Source organism: Cebus imitator, unplaced genomic scaffold (assembly GCF_001604975.1).
Source record: "Cebus imitator isolate Cc_AM_T3 unplaced genomic scaffold, Cebus_imitator-1.0 Scaffold44, whole genome shotgun sequence".
NCBI classification, from domain to species: Eukaryota; Metazoa; Chordata; class Mammalia; order Primates; family Cebidae; genus Cebus; species Cebus imitator.
Genome location: NW_016107359.1, coordinates 9,516,595 through 9,535,103, shown reverse-complemented (window position 1 = coordinate 9,535,103; position 18,509 = coordinate 9,516,595). Strand labels below are relative to the sequence as shown.

Below are 18,509 nucleotides of genomic sequence, written 5' to 3'. Positions count from 1 at the left end.
ATACATAATTATGTGTACTATGCTTTTATATGATTGGATCACAGTAAGTTTGTTTATAACAGCATCACCAAAACCACATGAGCAATGCATTGTATTATAATGTCACTAGGCAATAGGCATTTTCATCTCCATTACAATCTTAGATAACCACTGTCATATATGCAGTCCATCATGGTACAAAATGTCATTATGCAGCATATGACATACTCTCTCTATATATATGTTCATAAAACACATGCACATATATATATATTTATATACCTATATATAGTATATACATATATATATGTATGTACACACTATATATATAGTATGGATGATGTATGTAGATATATTTGTTGAAATTTTCCTAAATTTGATAAAATAGATCAACTTGCACATCCAAGTAAGTAATTGATTTCAAATAGCATACATTTGATTTCACCCACTTCTAGATACAATCTAGTAAGCCCGGTGGAAACCCAGTTAAAGAAAAAATAAGTAAAGCATCTATAGAAGAGTGACATTAAGATAGGGGACAGCTATATGAACAATGGTTGATCTCATATCAGAAACAATGGAGGCCAGAGTGAATGGATTGGAAGTTTTTAAGTTCTAAAAGAAAAAAAAGAAAAAACAAAGTTCAGACTCTGTGTGCATCAAACTTGTTATTGAAAATAGAAAATAAAATAAAGACACATCTGAAAGGAATTGTTGCCCTTCAACTTGTATTTCAAGAGCAGAAAGAAAATGATACCAGGTAGAAACTGGAACCTCCATAAAGGAATGGAGAAATCTGGAAAAAGCAAATGAGTTGCCATGCAGAAGATTATAGTTCATTTCTTTTTCCTTGTCTCTTAACTTGTTTGTTAGAATACTGAACATTGGGGGAAAAAAACTACTAACACTGCATTGTGGAGTAAATATCATCTATAGAAATGTAAAATATGCATCAATAATACGCGGAGAACCAGAACATAAATCAAATTTTACTGTTGTAATTTTTAAAATGTATATGAATTTATACAATATTAACTCTGAGAAATCTATAGTAATTTGAGGGTTATATTGTCATCTTCAGAGCAAGTACAAATTGGTGATTTCAGAGAAATGACTAACCACTATTTGATCAACCACAAATAAAGCAGAAAAAAAAAAGTTACAGAGGGAAAAAAAAAGATGGGGCTTGGAGAAAAAATTGCACAGAGCAGTATGGTCTCCTTTAATTCAACCACATCAATAATTATATGTACAAAGACTATATTGGCAGAAAAGACAGGAATTGTCAGGCAGGATTAAAAACACAATAAGCTTTCTATTTGAAGAGGTATACATTTATCCTCAAAACGAGAAGTTTGAGGATAAAAAATTGAAACAAAATCTATCAGAAAAATTGTCAGTGTAAGAAAACGATGGTGGAAATGTTAATGACAAAGAAAAATGGGTTTCAAAAATGTGGCTCTTACTAGAGAAGAAGAAAGACATTTAATAATGATAAAAGAGGTTTATTTGGAAAATATAGCCAATCCAAATGTCCATTTCCTTAGTAGCAGAGCACCCAAGCACATGAAGCAAGCCCAACAAAACTGAATATAGATATTGACCCTTCACATTTGCAATCAGAAATTTTATCAACCTCATCCAAATAACTGGCAGAAATTGTAGACAAAAATCTAAAACATAAAATTAAACTGTCAAACTGTTAGAATGAATTGACATTTTTAACTCTATGGTTAAAACAGATTTCTTAAGCTTACGAAGTTCTCTCTGATGCAAAGAAAAGGGAATTATATGACAAAGGAGGAGAACAGGCAATTAAAGAGGGTGGAGCAGGTGGCGGTTTTGGCTCCCCCATGGACATCTTTGATATGTTTTTTTGGAGGAGGAGGAAGGATGCAGAGAGAAAAGAGAGGTAAAAATGTTGTACATCAGCTCTCAGTAACTCTAGAAGACTTATATATTGGTGCAACAAGAAAACTGGCTCTGCAAAAGAATGTGATTTGTGACAAATATGAAGGTAGAGGAGGTAAGAAAGGAGCAGTAGAGTGCTGTCCCAATTGCCGAAGTACTGGAATGCAAATAAGAATTCATCAGATAGAACCTGGAATGGTTCAGCAAATTCAGTCTGTGTGCATGGAGTGCCAGGGTCATGATGAGCGGATCAGTCCTAAAGATAGATATAAAAGCTGCAATGGAAGGAAGATAGTTCGAGAGAAGAAGTTTCTACAAGATCATATTGACAAAGGCATGAAAGATGGCCAGAAGATAACATTCCATGATGAAGGAGACCAAGAACCAGGACTGGAGCCAGGAGATATAATCATTGTATTAGATCAGAAGGACCATGCTGTTTTTACTCGACGAGGAGAACACCTTTTCATGTGTATGGACATACAGCTGGTTGAAGCACTGTGTGGCTTCCAAAAGCCGATATCTACTCTTGACAACTGAACCATAGTCATCACCTCTCGTCCAGGTCAGATTGTCAAGCATGGAGATATCAAGTGTGTACTAAATGAAGGCATGCCAATTTATCGTAGATCATATGAAAAGGGTCGCCTAATCATCGAATTTAAGGTAAACTTTCCTGAGAATGGCTTTCTCTCTCCTGATAAACTGTCTTTGCTGGAAAAACTTCTACCGGAGAGGAAGGAAGTGGAAGAGACTGATGAGATGGATCAAGTAGAACTGGTGGACTTTGATCCAAATCAGGAAAGATGGCACCATTACAATGGAGAAGCATATGAGGATGATCAACATCATCCCAGAGGTGGTGTTCAGTGTCAGACCTCTTAATGAGCCAGTGAATAACACTCACTGCTGGCATTTTATGTGCAGTAGTGAATGAGTAAGGACTGTAATCATAATATGCTCACTACCTGCTCTAGTTTTTGTTTTAATCAACTATAGTAGTGTTTTAAAAAGTTAAATGAAGAATAAAGGCAAATATGAAAGCTCTGACTTTACCCTGTATGTATAATGACTTCAGTGTGCAAAATGAAGTTTAATACCTGTAAAAACTACAAAGAAGTTCCCCTAGCATTGCTAGGCCAAACCTTGTAATTGACTTTAGCTATGTACGTGAACAAGTTTAGACCGAAATCCCAGGTATATGTATTGACTTCAGTGTATGACCCTTCACTGTTAAACTATGAAAGTAAAACTGTATTTAACTGGCAATAAGAAAAAAAAATTATAGAGAAGTGTTGGTCTGTATAGTTCTTGTATTGAGTGGGATTCATTGTAATGCCTCTGCATTTATTCTATTGCCTCAACTGTTACTTGAAGATGGCATAATATATAGTAGAAATATGTTGTAGAAACCATTTCTACTACAAATGAAATGTCTCCCCAAATAAATAAATAAATAAATCATATGACATGCTTTAGAAGAAAGACTACTTAAATTTCAAAAAATATGTTCTCTATCCACAACAGAATGAGAGATCATAAATATTATGAAAAATAATCACAAATATTAGAAAAAATAATAGTAAGTGAGTCCTAAAGGGAATCACAGGAAAATTTAGGAAATATGTCAAACTAAATGATGATGTAAAAATAATTATATTAACTGTACATGACTAAATCAGTGCACAGAGAAAAAAATATGTCTAATTGGTCTTTTAAAAACATTTTTAAAGTTTCATATCAATATGTAAGTTTTCATCTTTAGAAAGCAGAGAAAAACAAACAAATTAGGCCCAAAGTAATATGAGAATAACAAAATAATTGAAATAAATAAAGGAGTTATAAATGAAATTGAGAAAGACAAATCATAGAGAAACTTTTAAGTTTTTCTGAAAGATTAATGCGACTTATAAGCACAAAGGCTGAAAAAATTTAAAAGTGATAAAACGTATGAAAAATATCAGAAATGAAAGAAGACATGCCACTACATGTCTCATAAACATTTAAAGAAAAATAAAAGGCTGAAATCTGACATTCAAAACACTGAAAAATGTGAGTTGTTCAAATCTATCTTAAAACCAAATGATTCTATAATAAATAATTTTACATTGAAAAATAAATTGGAAAACAAAACAAAACATAAAGCCCATATGCCCACATTGAAGATTCTATTAAACGTTTTAAAAAGTCAAATTCTATTAAACATTTGAGATAACTTACTGAAGTTATCTCAAAATATAGAGAAGAAAGCACAAAATAACTGTGATATCAAAGTCTGAGAGACAAATTACAAGAACAAAAATTTTTTAAATTATAAAACTGAATACAAAATTCTTAGCAAAATATTAGCAAATTGAACTTAGCAATATATTAAAAGAATAATGCAACAGCATACAATGGGGTTTATCCCAGGAAAACAAGTTGCTTTAAGACATGAAATCAAATTAGTAATATTAATCATCTAAATCAAGTAAAGATTAAAACCATATTTTTTTAACGGATGAAGAAAGATCATTTGAGAAAATTCAATAGCTATGTATAATCTATTCTATAGAAACAAAAGTTGTTCATCTGCTATCAGGTGTCTCCTAAAGAATCTACAGTTAATAAATCACAGAAACAAAACAGAAAATTTTGAAACAGATCTACATTTGTAGTCAATTGATTTTCAGCAAAAATATAAGGAGATTGAATTGAAAAGGACTGTCTTTTTAGCAAGTGATGCTGGAAAAAAGTGGATAAACATAAAGAAAATGAGCCTTGAGTCTTATTTTACACTATACACCCAAATTAATGCAAAATGAATTATAGGCTTAAATATAATAACTTAAACATTTTAGCTAGCCTTAAAGGAATAAACAATGATATATTGCATTAAATTAAATTAAAATATATTCCTGAAAACACCAATAAGGACATAATAAAGAAAAATGCAGATTAAGAGAAAAGATTTTCAACAAATATAATGGATTTATTTAAAAATGCATAAAGTATTAATAAAAATCAATAACATAAAGGCAAAACATTGGAAAAAGAATAAAATAAATATTTTTATTGTCATTGTGGATACGAAAAGGAACATAACATCCTCAGTTTCATGAAACAAAAATTAAAACCATACCATATTACTTCATACCCACTAGTTTGGGTGTAATAATATCCAACATTGTGAAGGATATATACACAGTCATACAATGGAATACCACTCTGCAATGTGGATGAATCTCAAAAACTTTAGTTTTATAGAAATAAGTTAGGAAAATTAAAAGATTGCATACTTACTTGATTCTACCTATTTGAAGTTAAAGAACAGACAGAAGTAAGCTATGACAAATGAAATGACAGCATTTTATTTCTTATAGATGAGGATTGACTAGAAAGCAGTTTATTTTCAGGAGAAAATTAACCAGATTTAAGAAAAAGGAGGGCAGGAGTGAGATAAACAGTACTCTGCAAAAGGAAGTGTGATTCCCACCCCCCAACTCTGATACCCAAAAGCCCCAGAACACCAGGAACCAGCAGTGATGCTTGTATCTAGTAAGAAAGAAAAATGTGATTTATTTATTGATTTAATTATTTATTCTTTTTTCCTTTTTGAAAAAGTGAACCACAACAAGAGAAAAGATCTCCAGATACTGATTTTATGTGGCTCAGCCAGCAGATATTGTATTAATAGATGTCTGTTGCAGCAAGCCTAGAAAATAACCAGGATAGACGGAGGCAGGATATAGAAGTGTTCAAGTTTTATCTTCTGAGGAAATAGCATTAATCTATTACTTATGGAGTAGGACCCAGTGAGGTGCAATTGTTGAGAAAATATAATGAAAAACAAAATCTCCTCTCTACCTAGAAAATCTCCCCACAAGGGTGGAAAAGAAGAAAACACGTTGATTATTGAATAAGACTTAAGCCATTATGCACATCACAGGCAATCTCCTGAGACTGCAAAGACAGAGAAATCTCACCATTTTATAAAACCAAGCAAATATACCCCATCATGAACAAGTCCTCAAAGTAAGAACTAGTTCTATAAGACTACTTGACAACACCATTTTTCACACATAGTTCATCCTAAATTCATTTGATAATTGTAATGACCCAATGTGTTAGCTAATTTGCCTTTATACAAAGGAAAAATAAACTTAAAAGCAACCACCAAAGTTAGTCTCCCACTCTCCCTCAGGAATTGGGAGAAGTACCATTTTCCTTGATGATTTCATTTCAAAGAAATGCTTCTCACCAGTTACTTGAGAAAGACATTCCTGGGTTGTAAAGCTAGTAAGAGTCCTATTGAAACTTTAAAAAGATTGACAGGCATTTCAAAGAGCAAAGGAAGACCTTATAATTACAAATTTTCTAATGTAAATGCTCTAAGAAAAGAGAGTGGCAGATGAAATACCCCTTATTTGTAATGGAGAGAACCATGCTTCTCACTTTCAATTTGTATCTACCCTTACCCAAGTGAAATAAAAACTTCCTCTGCTTTAAAAAAATACTAATAGACTGCTACAATTTAAAAACTTATTTAGAAATATTGAAATAAAGAACTGAAGACATCATCATTAAAATGTCTTTTGAAGGACTGTATTGATGTCTTTAATAATGGAGAGGCAGAGATGGAGCATGCAAAAACTAGTTTCTGTGTGATTTTTGGTAATTTTAAAACTGCTCTGAGAAATAAAATCTGTTTATATTTTTAAATGTCATAAAAACTGTCCTTTAAAGAATGGACTAATAGAGTATATACAAACACTTTCTGGTATGTTTAATTCAGGCTAATTTTCCTCCAATTTTTTTTAGTTTTCAAACTATTACCAGATAATACTGTAACCCGGGGAGGGAGCCCGGTGTCCTGAAGACACTCCTAGTTCCTCGTCTGAGGTCTTGGGGAATGGTGCTCCTCCGGAAGCACTGAAGCACGGTGAGCTTACCATTTGAATAAATATCATGGGCCCAAAGTGTTTTAGTTATTTCCGCCTCATTCATGTTCTCGTCCAATGAGAGGAGTTCTTTCAAACTTCCTCTGGAGTGACTGATCTTTGTCTCTGATACTGGATTGGTTGCTTGGTCCACAACAGAGCCCCATCCTCCCAGAGCTTTCCGAGAGCTCTTTGAACAAAGAAGCACACCTGGATTCTTCTACCTAGTACCCGGGGAAACCTAGACGAACTTTAGGTTCCAGATGGGGGCATGGATGGAGGTGTGGCACAGGGAAACTCCTGCCTTTGAAACCACACCCCTCCTGAACCCAGAAAGGTAAGTATTTTTCCTTAGCACAATGCCTCAATACTTTGATTAAAAATTAAAATTTAATGTAAATGAAAATCATATTTTTAACGTTCTTTACGGAATGAGTTTTAAAATGCTGTTTACTATATCCGCAAGATGTGTATTTTGTCTCTGCCTATATTGGTAGCCTTACTTGACTGCATTCTCCCCCTACCTCACTAGTCTTCAGCCACATTTATTTTATTGCTTTAGTATTTTATAAGACATAAAATTTGACAAATCATTTCTTGCCCTAGGCTTTCTCCAGATGGAATTCCCTTTTCCCAGCTCCTTATCTGGGGAGCTAATATTCATTCTCAGGTCACAGCTTTCTCTGACTCCAATATCAGATCACTCTACCTCACTCTTTCAGGCGACCTTATGTTTTTCTACTTAGCATTCATCACCCAGAAGAGTACTTAGGTTATTGTGATTAGCTAATTAATATTTGCTTAGTGTTAACACTTTTGAAAGAAATGGTCTAATGGATTGATTGTAGCTCTGGTAAAAAATTCTAAACCTTCATGAATTGAAAACACCCAAAAAATAATACTATCAGTCCGAAATCACTTTAATTATTAACTATTTTGATTTAACATCATCTAAAATATAGCATTAAAGCCTGAACAATGTAATGATATAAAGGCACATAGAGTGTAATTTATTAATCAAAATGTAATATGAAATTCAAAATAAAATAGTTCAGTAGACAGTTAATTGCACACAACTCACTGGAGATATCAAAATTATTTTAGTAGATGTAGTATTAAGCTTTTGATCAGTTTATTATATTGCTATTTAAAATTACTTTGCCATTGAATTTTATTCAGTTGAAATCCTCAGGTTTTCAAATATTTCACTACACTCTTCAACATGCTGAAACAAAATAAAACTTTAAGAGGACAACATTGGGGTTTCAGTGTGAAACAAGGCTCAGTGCATGGTGAGAATGTAAAAAAAATAAACCATCCAAATCAATGTGGACTTCACACTTAATAATGGGTTTTCTCCTTTGCAATGACTGATAACATATATCAATAAAGGCCCTTTTCATGGAGTAGGAAAATGGACAAAACTTTGAAATGCTAGAAAAAACAAAAAAAAAATTAAAAATAGCTAATATGTTTGAGTATTTAGTATTGACCAGATATTGCCACCTAGAGAAAGAAAGAAATAGAGGAAAAGGTATATATTTTTTTTACCCATTCTGATTTATAGAATGTAATAAAATAAGCATTTCCATGAGTTTAAATATTACAAAAATAATGTCAGAGAGCAATTTCTTCAAAGCATAACCCATTCCCAATTCAGAGGCTAAATGTATGCCCATTAAATATTTTAAATTGCCGTTATCATCCTTGTCATTAGTATATGCCTCAAGTATGTTTTCATGTTAATACAGATATATGCAATAGTAGCAAACATGATTTATTAAGCTCCTACAGTATGCTAAGGTATTTTAACTATTATTGTAGATAGATTATAGTTAGATATATAAACAAAATTATTTACATAATCTTTTTCTTCATTTTAGAAATGATGGAACTAAAATGTAGAAATTTTGAATTAATAAAATTATAGAACTAGGAAGCAAGAAAAGGTAACTATAACACAGAACTCTCTGATTCTAAAATCATTTGTATTTTCACTCTGTCATTCTATCTTATATGCATGCATATGCACAGTTAGTAAAAATCATCAAGATTACTACTTTAAAAAATGCAACTACATTATTAATAAAGACCTCTAGGTTCTATAGTTTTCCTAATATAATATTTTCATGAGAATAAAATATTAACATAATTACATCTAATATATAGTCAGCCCTTAGAGCAAAATCATAATAATAGGCATTTAAAAAATATGATTACTGATTAAATTGTACATCAAAGTGATTTAATAATTATTTTACCTATTACTTATTTGTATTTGGCTTTTTCACGTTTAGGAAGATATATTGACTCGTTCTCTCTAACATTTTCATTAAAGTTGAAAGGTATCTATTGATTGGAACCTCTTTTTATGGAGGATATCACAGAAGTTAAGTAATTTTCTGAAAGTCACAAAGCTACCATCTTGGCAGAGTAAGATGAAAAGCATACTTTCCTATCTCCAAACCCAAATGCAAGGTGGTGGTCATCATCCTGCATCACCCTTAAATAAATAGAATATAAATTATAAAACTAGTGACAATGTTGATTTCATAGCTCTCATGACCTCCTTTTTCAATATTTAGTCACGTGTAATGCCCATATCTTTGGTAAATCCCTTTCTTTCCAGAATTGCTACTCGAAGGACTATTTAATGCCACTACTAGTAGGTTGATCCTGGTCAAATCTTTAAAACAAATATGAATATTCATATTTAGCTCCTGTTATATACTGGTCTGACAATGTGCTTCAATCTTCACAGCTTTGTCAGTCACTGTACGTTGTCTACACAACTGCTATCTCATTCTCTCCCAAATGAACCTGGCTTTTGTTCTGGAACAAGTGCATCCACCCCCACAGGATGACTGATTTAACTAATCTAGTCATGATATTGTTACTCCTTTTTGAAATGTTTGAGCTAGGAGTTGGCCTGCTTCTCGCAATAGAAAAAAAATCACTTCTTAGAAAGTTAATAAAATGTGGACACTCAATATTATTTTTTAACCGCATATCTCTTGTTGTGTCTGAGAGTATAGCAGCCAACAACACAGATAATCCGTTAGTTCATAGTTTTTCATTTTTGGGGAAAAGACACGATACACACAATATATGAAATAAGTGAGTTAAATATATCATATATGAATAAAATAAAGCAGATAAAGGAGAGAGGGAATGTTAAGCATCAGATATAAAATTGAAGCTGAGGCAAGCCTCACAGAACAGTTTAACATTTGAATATAAAAGTGAAAGATGTATGAGGGCAAAGTATGTAAATAATTGGATGAAGAACATTTTAGCCAGCTAGGGCAGGCAAGTACAAAGGTCCTGAGGCAGAAGAGCATTTGCATGCTCAACGCAACATGGGTGTAGTGGGAATGGAGAGTAGTGAAAGGGAAAGTAGAAGGAGATGAGGTCAAAGACATTGCTTAGAGCTGGAGCAATATCTTTATTCAGGAGTTGGGCTTTATTTTGCGTGATAAAGAAAAACACCAGGAGACTTTGAGCAAGGCCTGATATGATCTGTGATGCCTTAAAGAGACGATTTTCACTGAATTGAGAATAGAATGAGTTGGAAGAAGGCAGAAGCAGAAATACCAGGGAAGTTGTTGCAGTGAATAACATGAGAGATGGCAGTGGTTGACTCACTGATATGTGCATCTAATCCCTCAACAGAAAAGAATAATCTTATATGTAAATTTTAAACTAAAATTTTTTGATAAAATTTGAATAGGTAAAGAGATCAGCAAAGACATTTTAGGCAAGAACAAAGTAAAGAATCACAGTGGCAAAGATGATCATGAGGTTTTAGAATGAGAAGAGAATTCTCTTTTTGAGAAACTGCAGTGACAACAGAGCTAGAGACAACAGTAGCCATCTTCTGTTAATGTGCTGCTTAGCTAGGTCTTGGGCTGAGAACTTGATCTACCATTCATTTCAATTTGGTCTGATAATTTAATAAAATAAGTTTTTTTAATTTTATAATATTTTTTCTTCTTCTTTCCCTGTCCTCACAACTGACCCCTTATAACAGTATAACTAATTGAAAAATACGTGGAGGAGTTTTAAATCCATTTGGCCTGGGAATTATTCAGCCAGTAGTTAAAATTTCATGTGTTCCTGTGAACCTGAAAATGAAGAATCTTTAACCTCAAGCTGTTATAGTTTGAAGGACTGCTGGGCTTCTGATTGAGATATATACCAAGGCTGAAAATTGTTGATGGGATTTATCACATGGAACGCTCAAAAATGAAACTCGTGGGTGTACATGAGGGGGTCTTCAAGTGCTTGGGTACAAAGAGAACTGAAAAACATGACACAAATGAAAGGAGATGTCCATGGCAGGTAGAAAAGTCTTGTTAGGTGCCCTGAGCCAAAAATGGCAACGGCCAGTGGGGCCTAGTTATACCTAGAACGAGTGGTAAGGTCTTGGCCACCAATACCAAGATTAATGTCAGGCAAGGCAGGACTTCAGTATTAAAAGCATTTGAGCCTCTGGCTTCAAATTAATATGTAAATTGTATAATTTTAATTTGAAAGTCAAATTCTTAATCTGAAGAACAAAGACTAGAGAGAAAGGAAAGCATTATGATAGGTCCAGACCCAGCTCCAACTGATTCCATGTAAGCATAAACTTTAAAGTAATAGTTAATTATGTCAGCTCTGAAAATAAAAGTGGTTTTTAGATAAGTGTCAGAAGAAAGCTCAAGAATTTAACACTGTAATTGTTTTTAGAGAATTAATTATAATTGTGATTATACATTCATTATTTTACAATTTGATGAGTAACAGCATAATTGTTTGAAATACAACAATAATAATATAAAAAATAGCTGCTACTTTTGAGGACATGTTATTCAGCAGCCACTGCAGTACAACTCATTGTGTTTTATCTTGTAGAATCAATGCAATAAAACTGAATGATAGGTACCATTATTCAACTTCCAAGGACAGGAAACTGAGACTCAAAGAGGGTAAGCAATTTGTCCAAGGTCATGAAGTCAGCAATTGGTTTAAATCTAAAGCTTGATCCCTTTCCACTAAAAATCTCCCTGCCTGTTAACTAATATGCAATAGAACTGTCTTTGTTCTGTCCGTGTTCATTGTTTTTGTTCCAAATCAAATAAATTGTGACAAGAAACCACATGTGAATATTAAAGATGAATGGATGCTTCTAAACCAAATGAAACAGTGGTTCCTGCAGAGAAAGAGAGTTACTTAGGTGTCTATGAGTGTAGTGGGGGAGGGAGGGGAAGGCTAGTGTGGTCAGCAAACATTTAAGAAGACTTCAAAATTGGAACCTCTTTACTAAGGTATCCAGATGATTCCTGTTAGAGATCCTGATGTATAGTCTATCAGTCCTAACTGGTCACAGATTAGGAAGTTAATGCCTAGAGTAGTGTTTCTTGGATTCTGCCTTACCCTCTATATGATTTCTGGAATCAACCTTGAGCTCTATATTGTGATGTCCAGAAATCTGCATTGTCACAAACATTCTGTTTTTCTTAATTACAGTATTAAGAAAACCTCCCATTTTAAAGTACCATAGTATTTTCAAAAGTTATGCACCTAATTTGTGCCTGAGACAGAATTTTGGTTTCCTCATGTCATCAGTATCACTTACAAGGCGTAATATTTGTGATGCAATCTTTGAAGAAGCTTGGAGGAACCACTGTTTAGGTTGTATAGACAATTCTAATGTGTATATAATAGCAAGTCTATAATGGGGTCAAGTGAACAAAGCCACATTGTACAGTAGTCCCCCTGATATGCATTTTCACTTTCCAGATTTAGTTGCTTACAGTCAAGTGCAGTCAGAAAATGTTACATGGAAAATTTCAGAAATCAGTAATTTATATGTTAAATTATTAGCTTTCAAGGGAAGCCCACTGCTACGTTACAATACCTGCGTCATTCACCTCACTTATACCATCATGTAGGCATTTAATAAAAATCTATTTATTGCATTATCACAAAAATAGTGAATACAGCACAAGAGTGAAAGGAAGAGTAACCATATTAATAAAATATTTATTACAGTATATCATTATAATGTTCTATTTTATTAGCTATTATTAATCCTTTACAGTATCTAATTTATAAATTAAACATTATCATACTTAAGTATAGAAAAAAACACAATGTATACTGTTTAAGGTTCAGTACTATATTCAGTTTCAGGCCTCCACTGGAAGTCTTGGGACATATCACCTGAGGATAAGGAGGAATTACTGTATTGAGTGACAAAAGTTAACTTAAGTGGAAAATTCCTGGGTACTTTAGTTTTTTATACTTTGAAATTGGAAGACACTCAAATTGCAGAGAAGCTGAACTGACTGCTTTTTTCTGTCTTGTACTGTGTTTGTCGTGGCCTCACATTACCTTTCATATAGTTAGAGAGAGAAGGCTTTTTGAAAAAAAATGTAGAATCATGGTTTTGAAAGTCATCAAAGAGTAAATGAAGTTACTTCTAAGATAAAAATGATAAATCTCAATCTTAGGAAAGTGTCCATAAAGAATGTTACACTAATATAAATATATTATTCATACATTGGCAAAAGAGTAATGGGATTAAATTTCAAAATAAAAAGAAATAATGCTGACAAATGTTAGTTTTAATAATATGATGATGTTTACTATGGTTTCTGTAGTTCACTATTTCCTAAGTTAGCCTTACCATTGAAACCATACCTAAGTTATATAGTTGAGAATTCTCAAGAACCTGTTATTTTAAAGTAAAATTATTTCTAACACAAAAGCATCATTTGTTTTTCAATTCATTTAAACTAACATCAGATTTTTCAAATTCCTTGATTTCAGATACGTAAAATATTTTTCCCTCTTATCTAGACTGCCAAATATTAAATATACTATGCATGGAATAGTTTTTCAATAGTTTGTTTAGTTTTTCAATAGGTTTGCATTATAGAATGGCCTTGAAATTTTGAGTCTTTAGTTTTTCAATAGGTTGCATTATAGAATGGTCTTGAAAATTTGAGTCTTCCTATAGACAAACTGGAAAAAAAAACAGTAGTATTTAATGTAAAGGAATGTTTTTATAAACATTCTGTTTTGTTTTCTTTTGATATTTTGTGGTGCCGATGCCCAAGCATCTTGACCAGAAGCATCTTCCCAGTGACATAATGGTCCTGTTTCTCTCTTCTCCATCTCCTTCTGTAAAAGGCTCCTAGAGTGCAGTCCTTTCTTTAAGCAGATGAAATGTGTGATTTCCTTTGAGGTTGATTTTAATGCCATTTCATCTCTTTGTGGAAATGAGATTAGAATTCTAAATGTTCAAAATCCATCAGGCTTTAATGAAAAACGGTAGGAATTATCACATACCTAGAGCTTAGAAAGGATGGAATCATATTTGCACATTATTAAAGATCTGAATAATTCAGGCTATATTTAGATTTAAATTGCTTAGAGGATTTTAGAAAAGCTCAATTTAAACAGTTCAAGATAGGCACTTACTAGCCCTGATTTCAGCAATTTTACATCATTTAAGCATTTTCATGGAATGGTTTAGTTGTCACAAAGGAAACATAGTTTGGACCTCGGGTCAATATTAGAAAATTATTGACATTTAAAAAAATATTTATATAAAAGTTTGTTAAATTCCTATTTTATTTTTATTTTTAAATTTTAAGGATCTATTTAAACTCCAGAGTTCCTGCATAGCAAAAAAAAAAAAAAAAAAAAAAAAAAAAAAAAAAAAAAAAAAANAAAAAAAGCAATCTTTAGAGTGAACCGGCAACCAACAGAATGGGAAAAAGTTTTTGCAATCTACCCATCTGACAAAGGGCTAATATGCAGAATCTACAAAGAACTAAAGCAGATTTACAAGAAAAAAACAAGCCCATTCAAAAGTGGGTGGAGTATATGAACACTTTTCAAAAGAAGACATATATGAGGCCAACAAACATATGAAAAAATGCTCATCATCACTGGTCATTAGAGAAATGCAAATCAAAACCACATTGAGATACCATCTCATGCCAGTTAGAATGGTGATCATTAAAAAATCTGGATGAAACAGGTGTTGGAGAGGATGTAGAGAAATAGGATCACTTTTACACTGTTGGTGGGAGTGTAAATTAGTTCAACCATTGTGGAAGACAGTGTGGCGATTCCTCAAGGACCTAGAAATAGAAATTCTGTTTGACCCAGCAATCCCATTATTGGGTATATATCCAAAGGATTATAAATCGTTCTATTATAAAGACACATGCACACCTATGTTCTTTCAGCACTGTTTACAATAGCAAATACCTGGAACCAAACCAATGCCCATCGATGATAGACTGGACAAGGAAAACATGACACATATACACCATGGAATACTATGTAGTCATTAAAAAACGATGAGTTTATGTCCTTTGTAGGGACATGGATGAACCTGGAAACCATCATTCTCAGCAAACTGACACAAGAACAGAAAATCAAAAACCACAGGTTCTCACTCATAGGTGGGTGTTGAACAATGAGAACACATGGACACAGGGAGGGGAGGATCACACACTGTGGCCTATTGGGGTAGACTGGGGGAGGACAGTGGGGGGGGTAGGAAGTTGGGGAGACATTTCTCCCCATGTTTGATAATATGAGGAGAAATGCCAGATATAGGTGGTGGGGATGGAGGCAGCAAACCACATTGCCATGTGTGCACCTAAGCAACAATCCTGCATGTTCTTCACATGTACCCCAGAACCTAAAGGGCAATAAAATATAAAAATAAATGTATAAATAAAAAGTTTACCTTAAGTTCTGGGATACAGAACCTAAGGTGTAGAAGGTGTACTTGTTACTTAGGTATACATGGGTCGTGGTGGTTTGCTGCATCTATCAACCTATCATCTAGGTTTCTAGTCCTGCGTGCATTAGGTAATTTTCCTAATGCTCTCCCTTCTTTTACCCATACCTCCAACAGACCCCAGTATGTGATGTTCCCATCCCTGTGTCCATGTGTTCTCATTGTTCAACTCCCACTTATGAGTGAAAACATATGGAGTTTGGTATTCTGTTCCTGTGTTAGTTTGCAGAGGTTGATGGCATCCAGCTTCATCCATGTCCCAGCAAATGGTATGATCTCATTCTTTCTTATGACTGCACAGTATTCCACGCTGTATACCTATCACATTTTCTTTACCCAGTCTATCATTGATGGGCATTTGGGCTGGTTCCATGTCTTTGCTATTGTAAGTGGTCTTGCAATAAACATATGTGTTCATGTTTTTTTTAGTAGAATGATTTATATTGCTTTGGTTATATACTGATTTATGGAATTGCTGGGTCTAATAGTATTTCTGGTTCTAAAGCCTTAAGGAATCACCACACTGTCTTCTGTAATGGTTGATCTAATTTACATTCCCACCAACAGTGTAAAAGTGTTTCTATTTCTCCACAGCCTCTCCAGCAACTATTGTTTACTCACTTTTGAATAATCGCCATTCTGACTGGCATGAGATGGTATTTCATTGTGGTTTTGATTTGCATTTCTCTAATGACTAGTGATGATGAACTTTTTTTCATGTTTGTTGGCTGCATAAATGTCTTCTTTTGATAAGTGTTCATTTGTTTGTGTCCTCTCTTATTTCCTTGAATAGTGGTTTGTAGTTCTAGAAGAGGTCCTTCATATCCCTTTTTAATTGTATTCCTAGGTACTTTATTTTCTTTGCAGCATTTGTGAATGCTGATTTGTTCATTCATGATTTGGCTCTCTACTTGCCTATTTTTGGTGTAAAGGAATGCTTGTGATTTTTGCATATTGATTTTGTATCCTGAGATTTTACTGAATACCATTTATTTTTTTCTCTCACCTGATTGTCCCGGCCAGAACTTCTAATACTATGTTGAATAGGAGTGGTGAGAGAAGGCATCCTAGTCTTGTGCTGGTTTTCAAAGGGAATGTCTCCAACTTTTTCCCATTCAGTATGATATTGGCTATGGATTTGTCATAAATAGCTCTTATTATTTTGAGATATGTTTCATTAATACCTAGTTTATTCAGAGTCTTTAACATGAAGTGATGTTGAATTTTATCAAAGGCTTTTTCTGCATCTATTGAGATAATCATATGGTTTTTTCATTGGTTCTGTTAATGTCATGGATTACATTTATTAATATGTGTATGTTGAACCAGCCTTGCATCCCAGGGATGAAACCAACTTGACTGTAGTGGATAAGCTTTTTGATGTGCTGCTGGATTTGGCTTGCCAGTATTTTATTGAGGAATTTCGCATCAGTGTTCATCAGGAATATTGGCCTCAAGTTTTCTTTCTTTGTTGTGTCTCTGCAAGATTTTGGTATCAGTATGATGCTGGTCCCATAGAAAGAGTTTGGGAGGAACCCCTTCTTTTTAATTGGAATCATTTCAGAAGGAATGCTTCCAGCTCCTCTTCGTGCTTTGGTAGAATTCGGCTGTGAATCCATCTGGTTCTGTGCTTTTTTGAATGGTAGGCTTTTAGTTACCACCAGAATTTCAGAACTTGTTAATGGTCTATTCAGGGATTCAACTTCTTGGTTTAGTCTTGGGATGGTGGATGTCTCCAGGAATTTATTCATTTCTTCTAGACTTTCTAGCTTATTTTGTAGAGGTGTTTATGGTATTCTCTGATGGTAGTTTGTATTTCTGTGGTATCAGTGGTGATATCCCCTTTATCATTTCTTATTGTGTCTATTTGACTCTTCTCTCTTTCCTTCTTTATTAGTCTAGCTAGTGGTCTATTTTGTTATTTTTTTTCCAAAAAAAAAAAAAAACAACTGCCTGGATTCATTGATTTTTGAAGGAGTTTGTACATGTGCGTGTGTTTGTGTGTGTGTGTGTCTAGCTCCTTCAGTTCTGCTCTGATCATGGTTATTTACTGTCTTCTGCTAGCTGTTGAATTTATTTGGCCTTGCTTCTCCAGTTCTTTTAATTGCGATGTCAGGGTGTTGATTTGAGATCCTTCCAGCTCTCTGATGTGGGCATTTAGTGCTATAAATTTCCCTCTTCATATTGCTTTAGCTGTGTACCAAAGATTCTTGCATGTGATCTACATCCATGATTTTGCATTTGCTGAGAGGTGTTTTACTTCCAATTACGTGGTCAATTTTAGAATAAGTGCCATGCAGCACTGAGAAGAATATATATTCTTTCTATTGAGGTGGAAAGTTCTGTAGATGTCTATTAGGTCCACTTGATCCAAAGCTGAGCTCAAGTCCTGAATATCCTTGTTAATTTTCTGTCTCATTGATCTGTATAATATTGACAGTGAGGTATTCTCTCTAAACTGGTTATTCTAGATAGCAGCTCCTGTAACCTTTCATCAGGGTTCTTAGTTTCCTTGCATTGGGTTAGAAAGTGCTCTTTCACCTTAGAGGAGTTTATTATTACCTGTCTTCTGAAGCCCACTTCTTTCAATTAATCAAGCTCATTCTTCATCCAGTTTTGTACCCTTGCTGGAGAGGTGTTGCAGTCATTTGGAGGAGAAGCAGGATTCTGACTTTTGGAAATTTCAGCAGTTTTGTGCTTTTTTTCCTCATCTTCGTGGACTTATCTACCTTTTATCTTTAAGGCGGATGACCTTTGGATGGCATTTTTGTGGAGGGGTCTTTTTAATGTTGTTGTTGCTTTCTGTTAGTATTTTGTTGTTTTGTTGTTGTTGTTGTTAACAGTCAGGCCTCTCCTCTGCAGATCTGCTGCAGTTTGCTGGAGGTCCACTC

The 18,509-nt window shown here is 33.8% G+C and overlaps 1 protein-coding gene across 1 annotated transcript; it reads left to right on the top strand.

Annotated features, from left to right (window-relative positions):
- Window positions 1-1,722: 1,722 nt before the first annotated feature.
- Window positions 1,723-2,940, top strand: LOC108303075 (dnaJ homolog subfamily A member 1-like). Its single transcript, XM_037737880.1, is given in 1 exon segment — window positions 1,723-2,940. A coding segment is annotated over 1 exon segment (1,026 nt). The 5' UTR covers window positions 1,723-1,749; the 3' UTR covers window positions 2,776-2,940.
- Window positions 2,941-18,509: the final 15,569 nt, after the last annotated feature.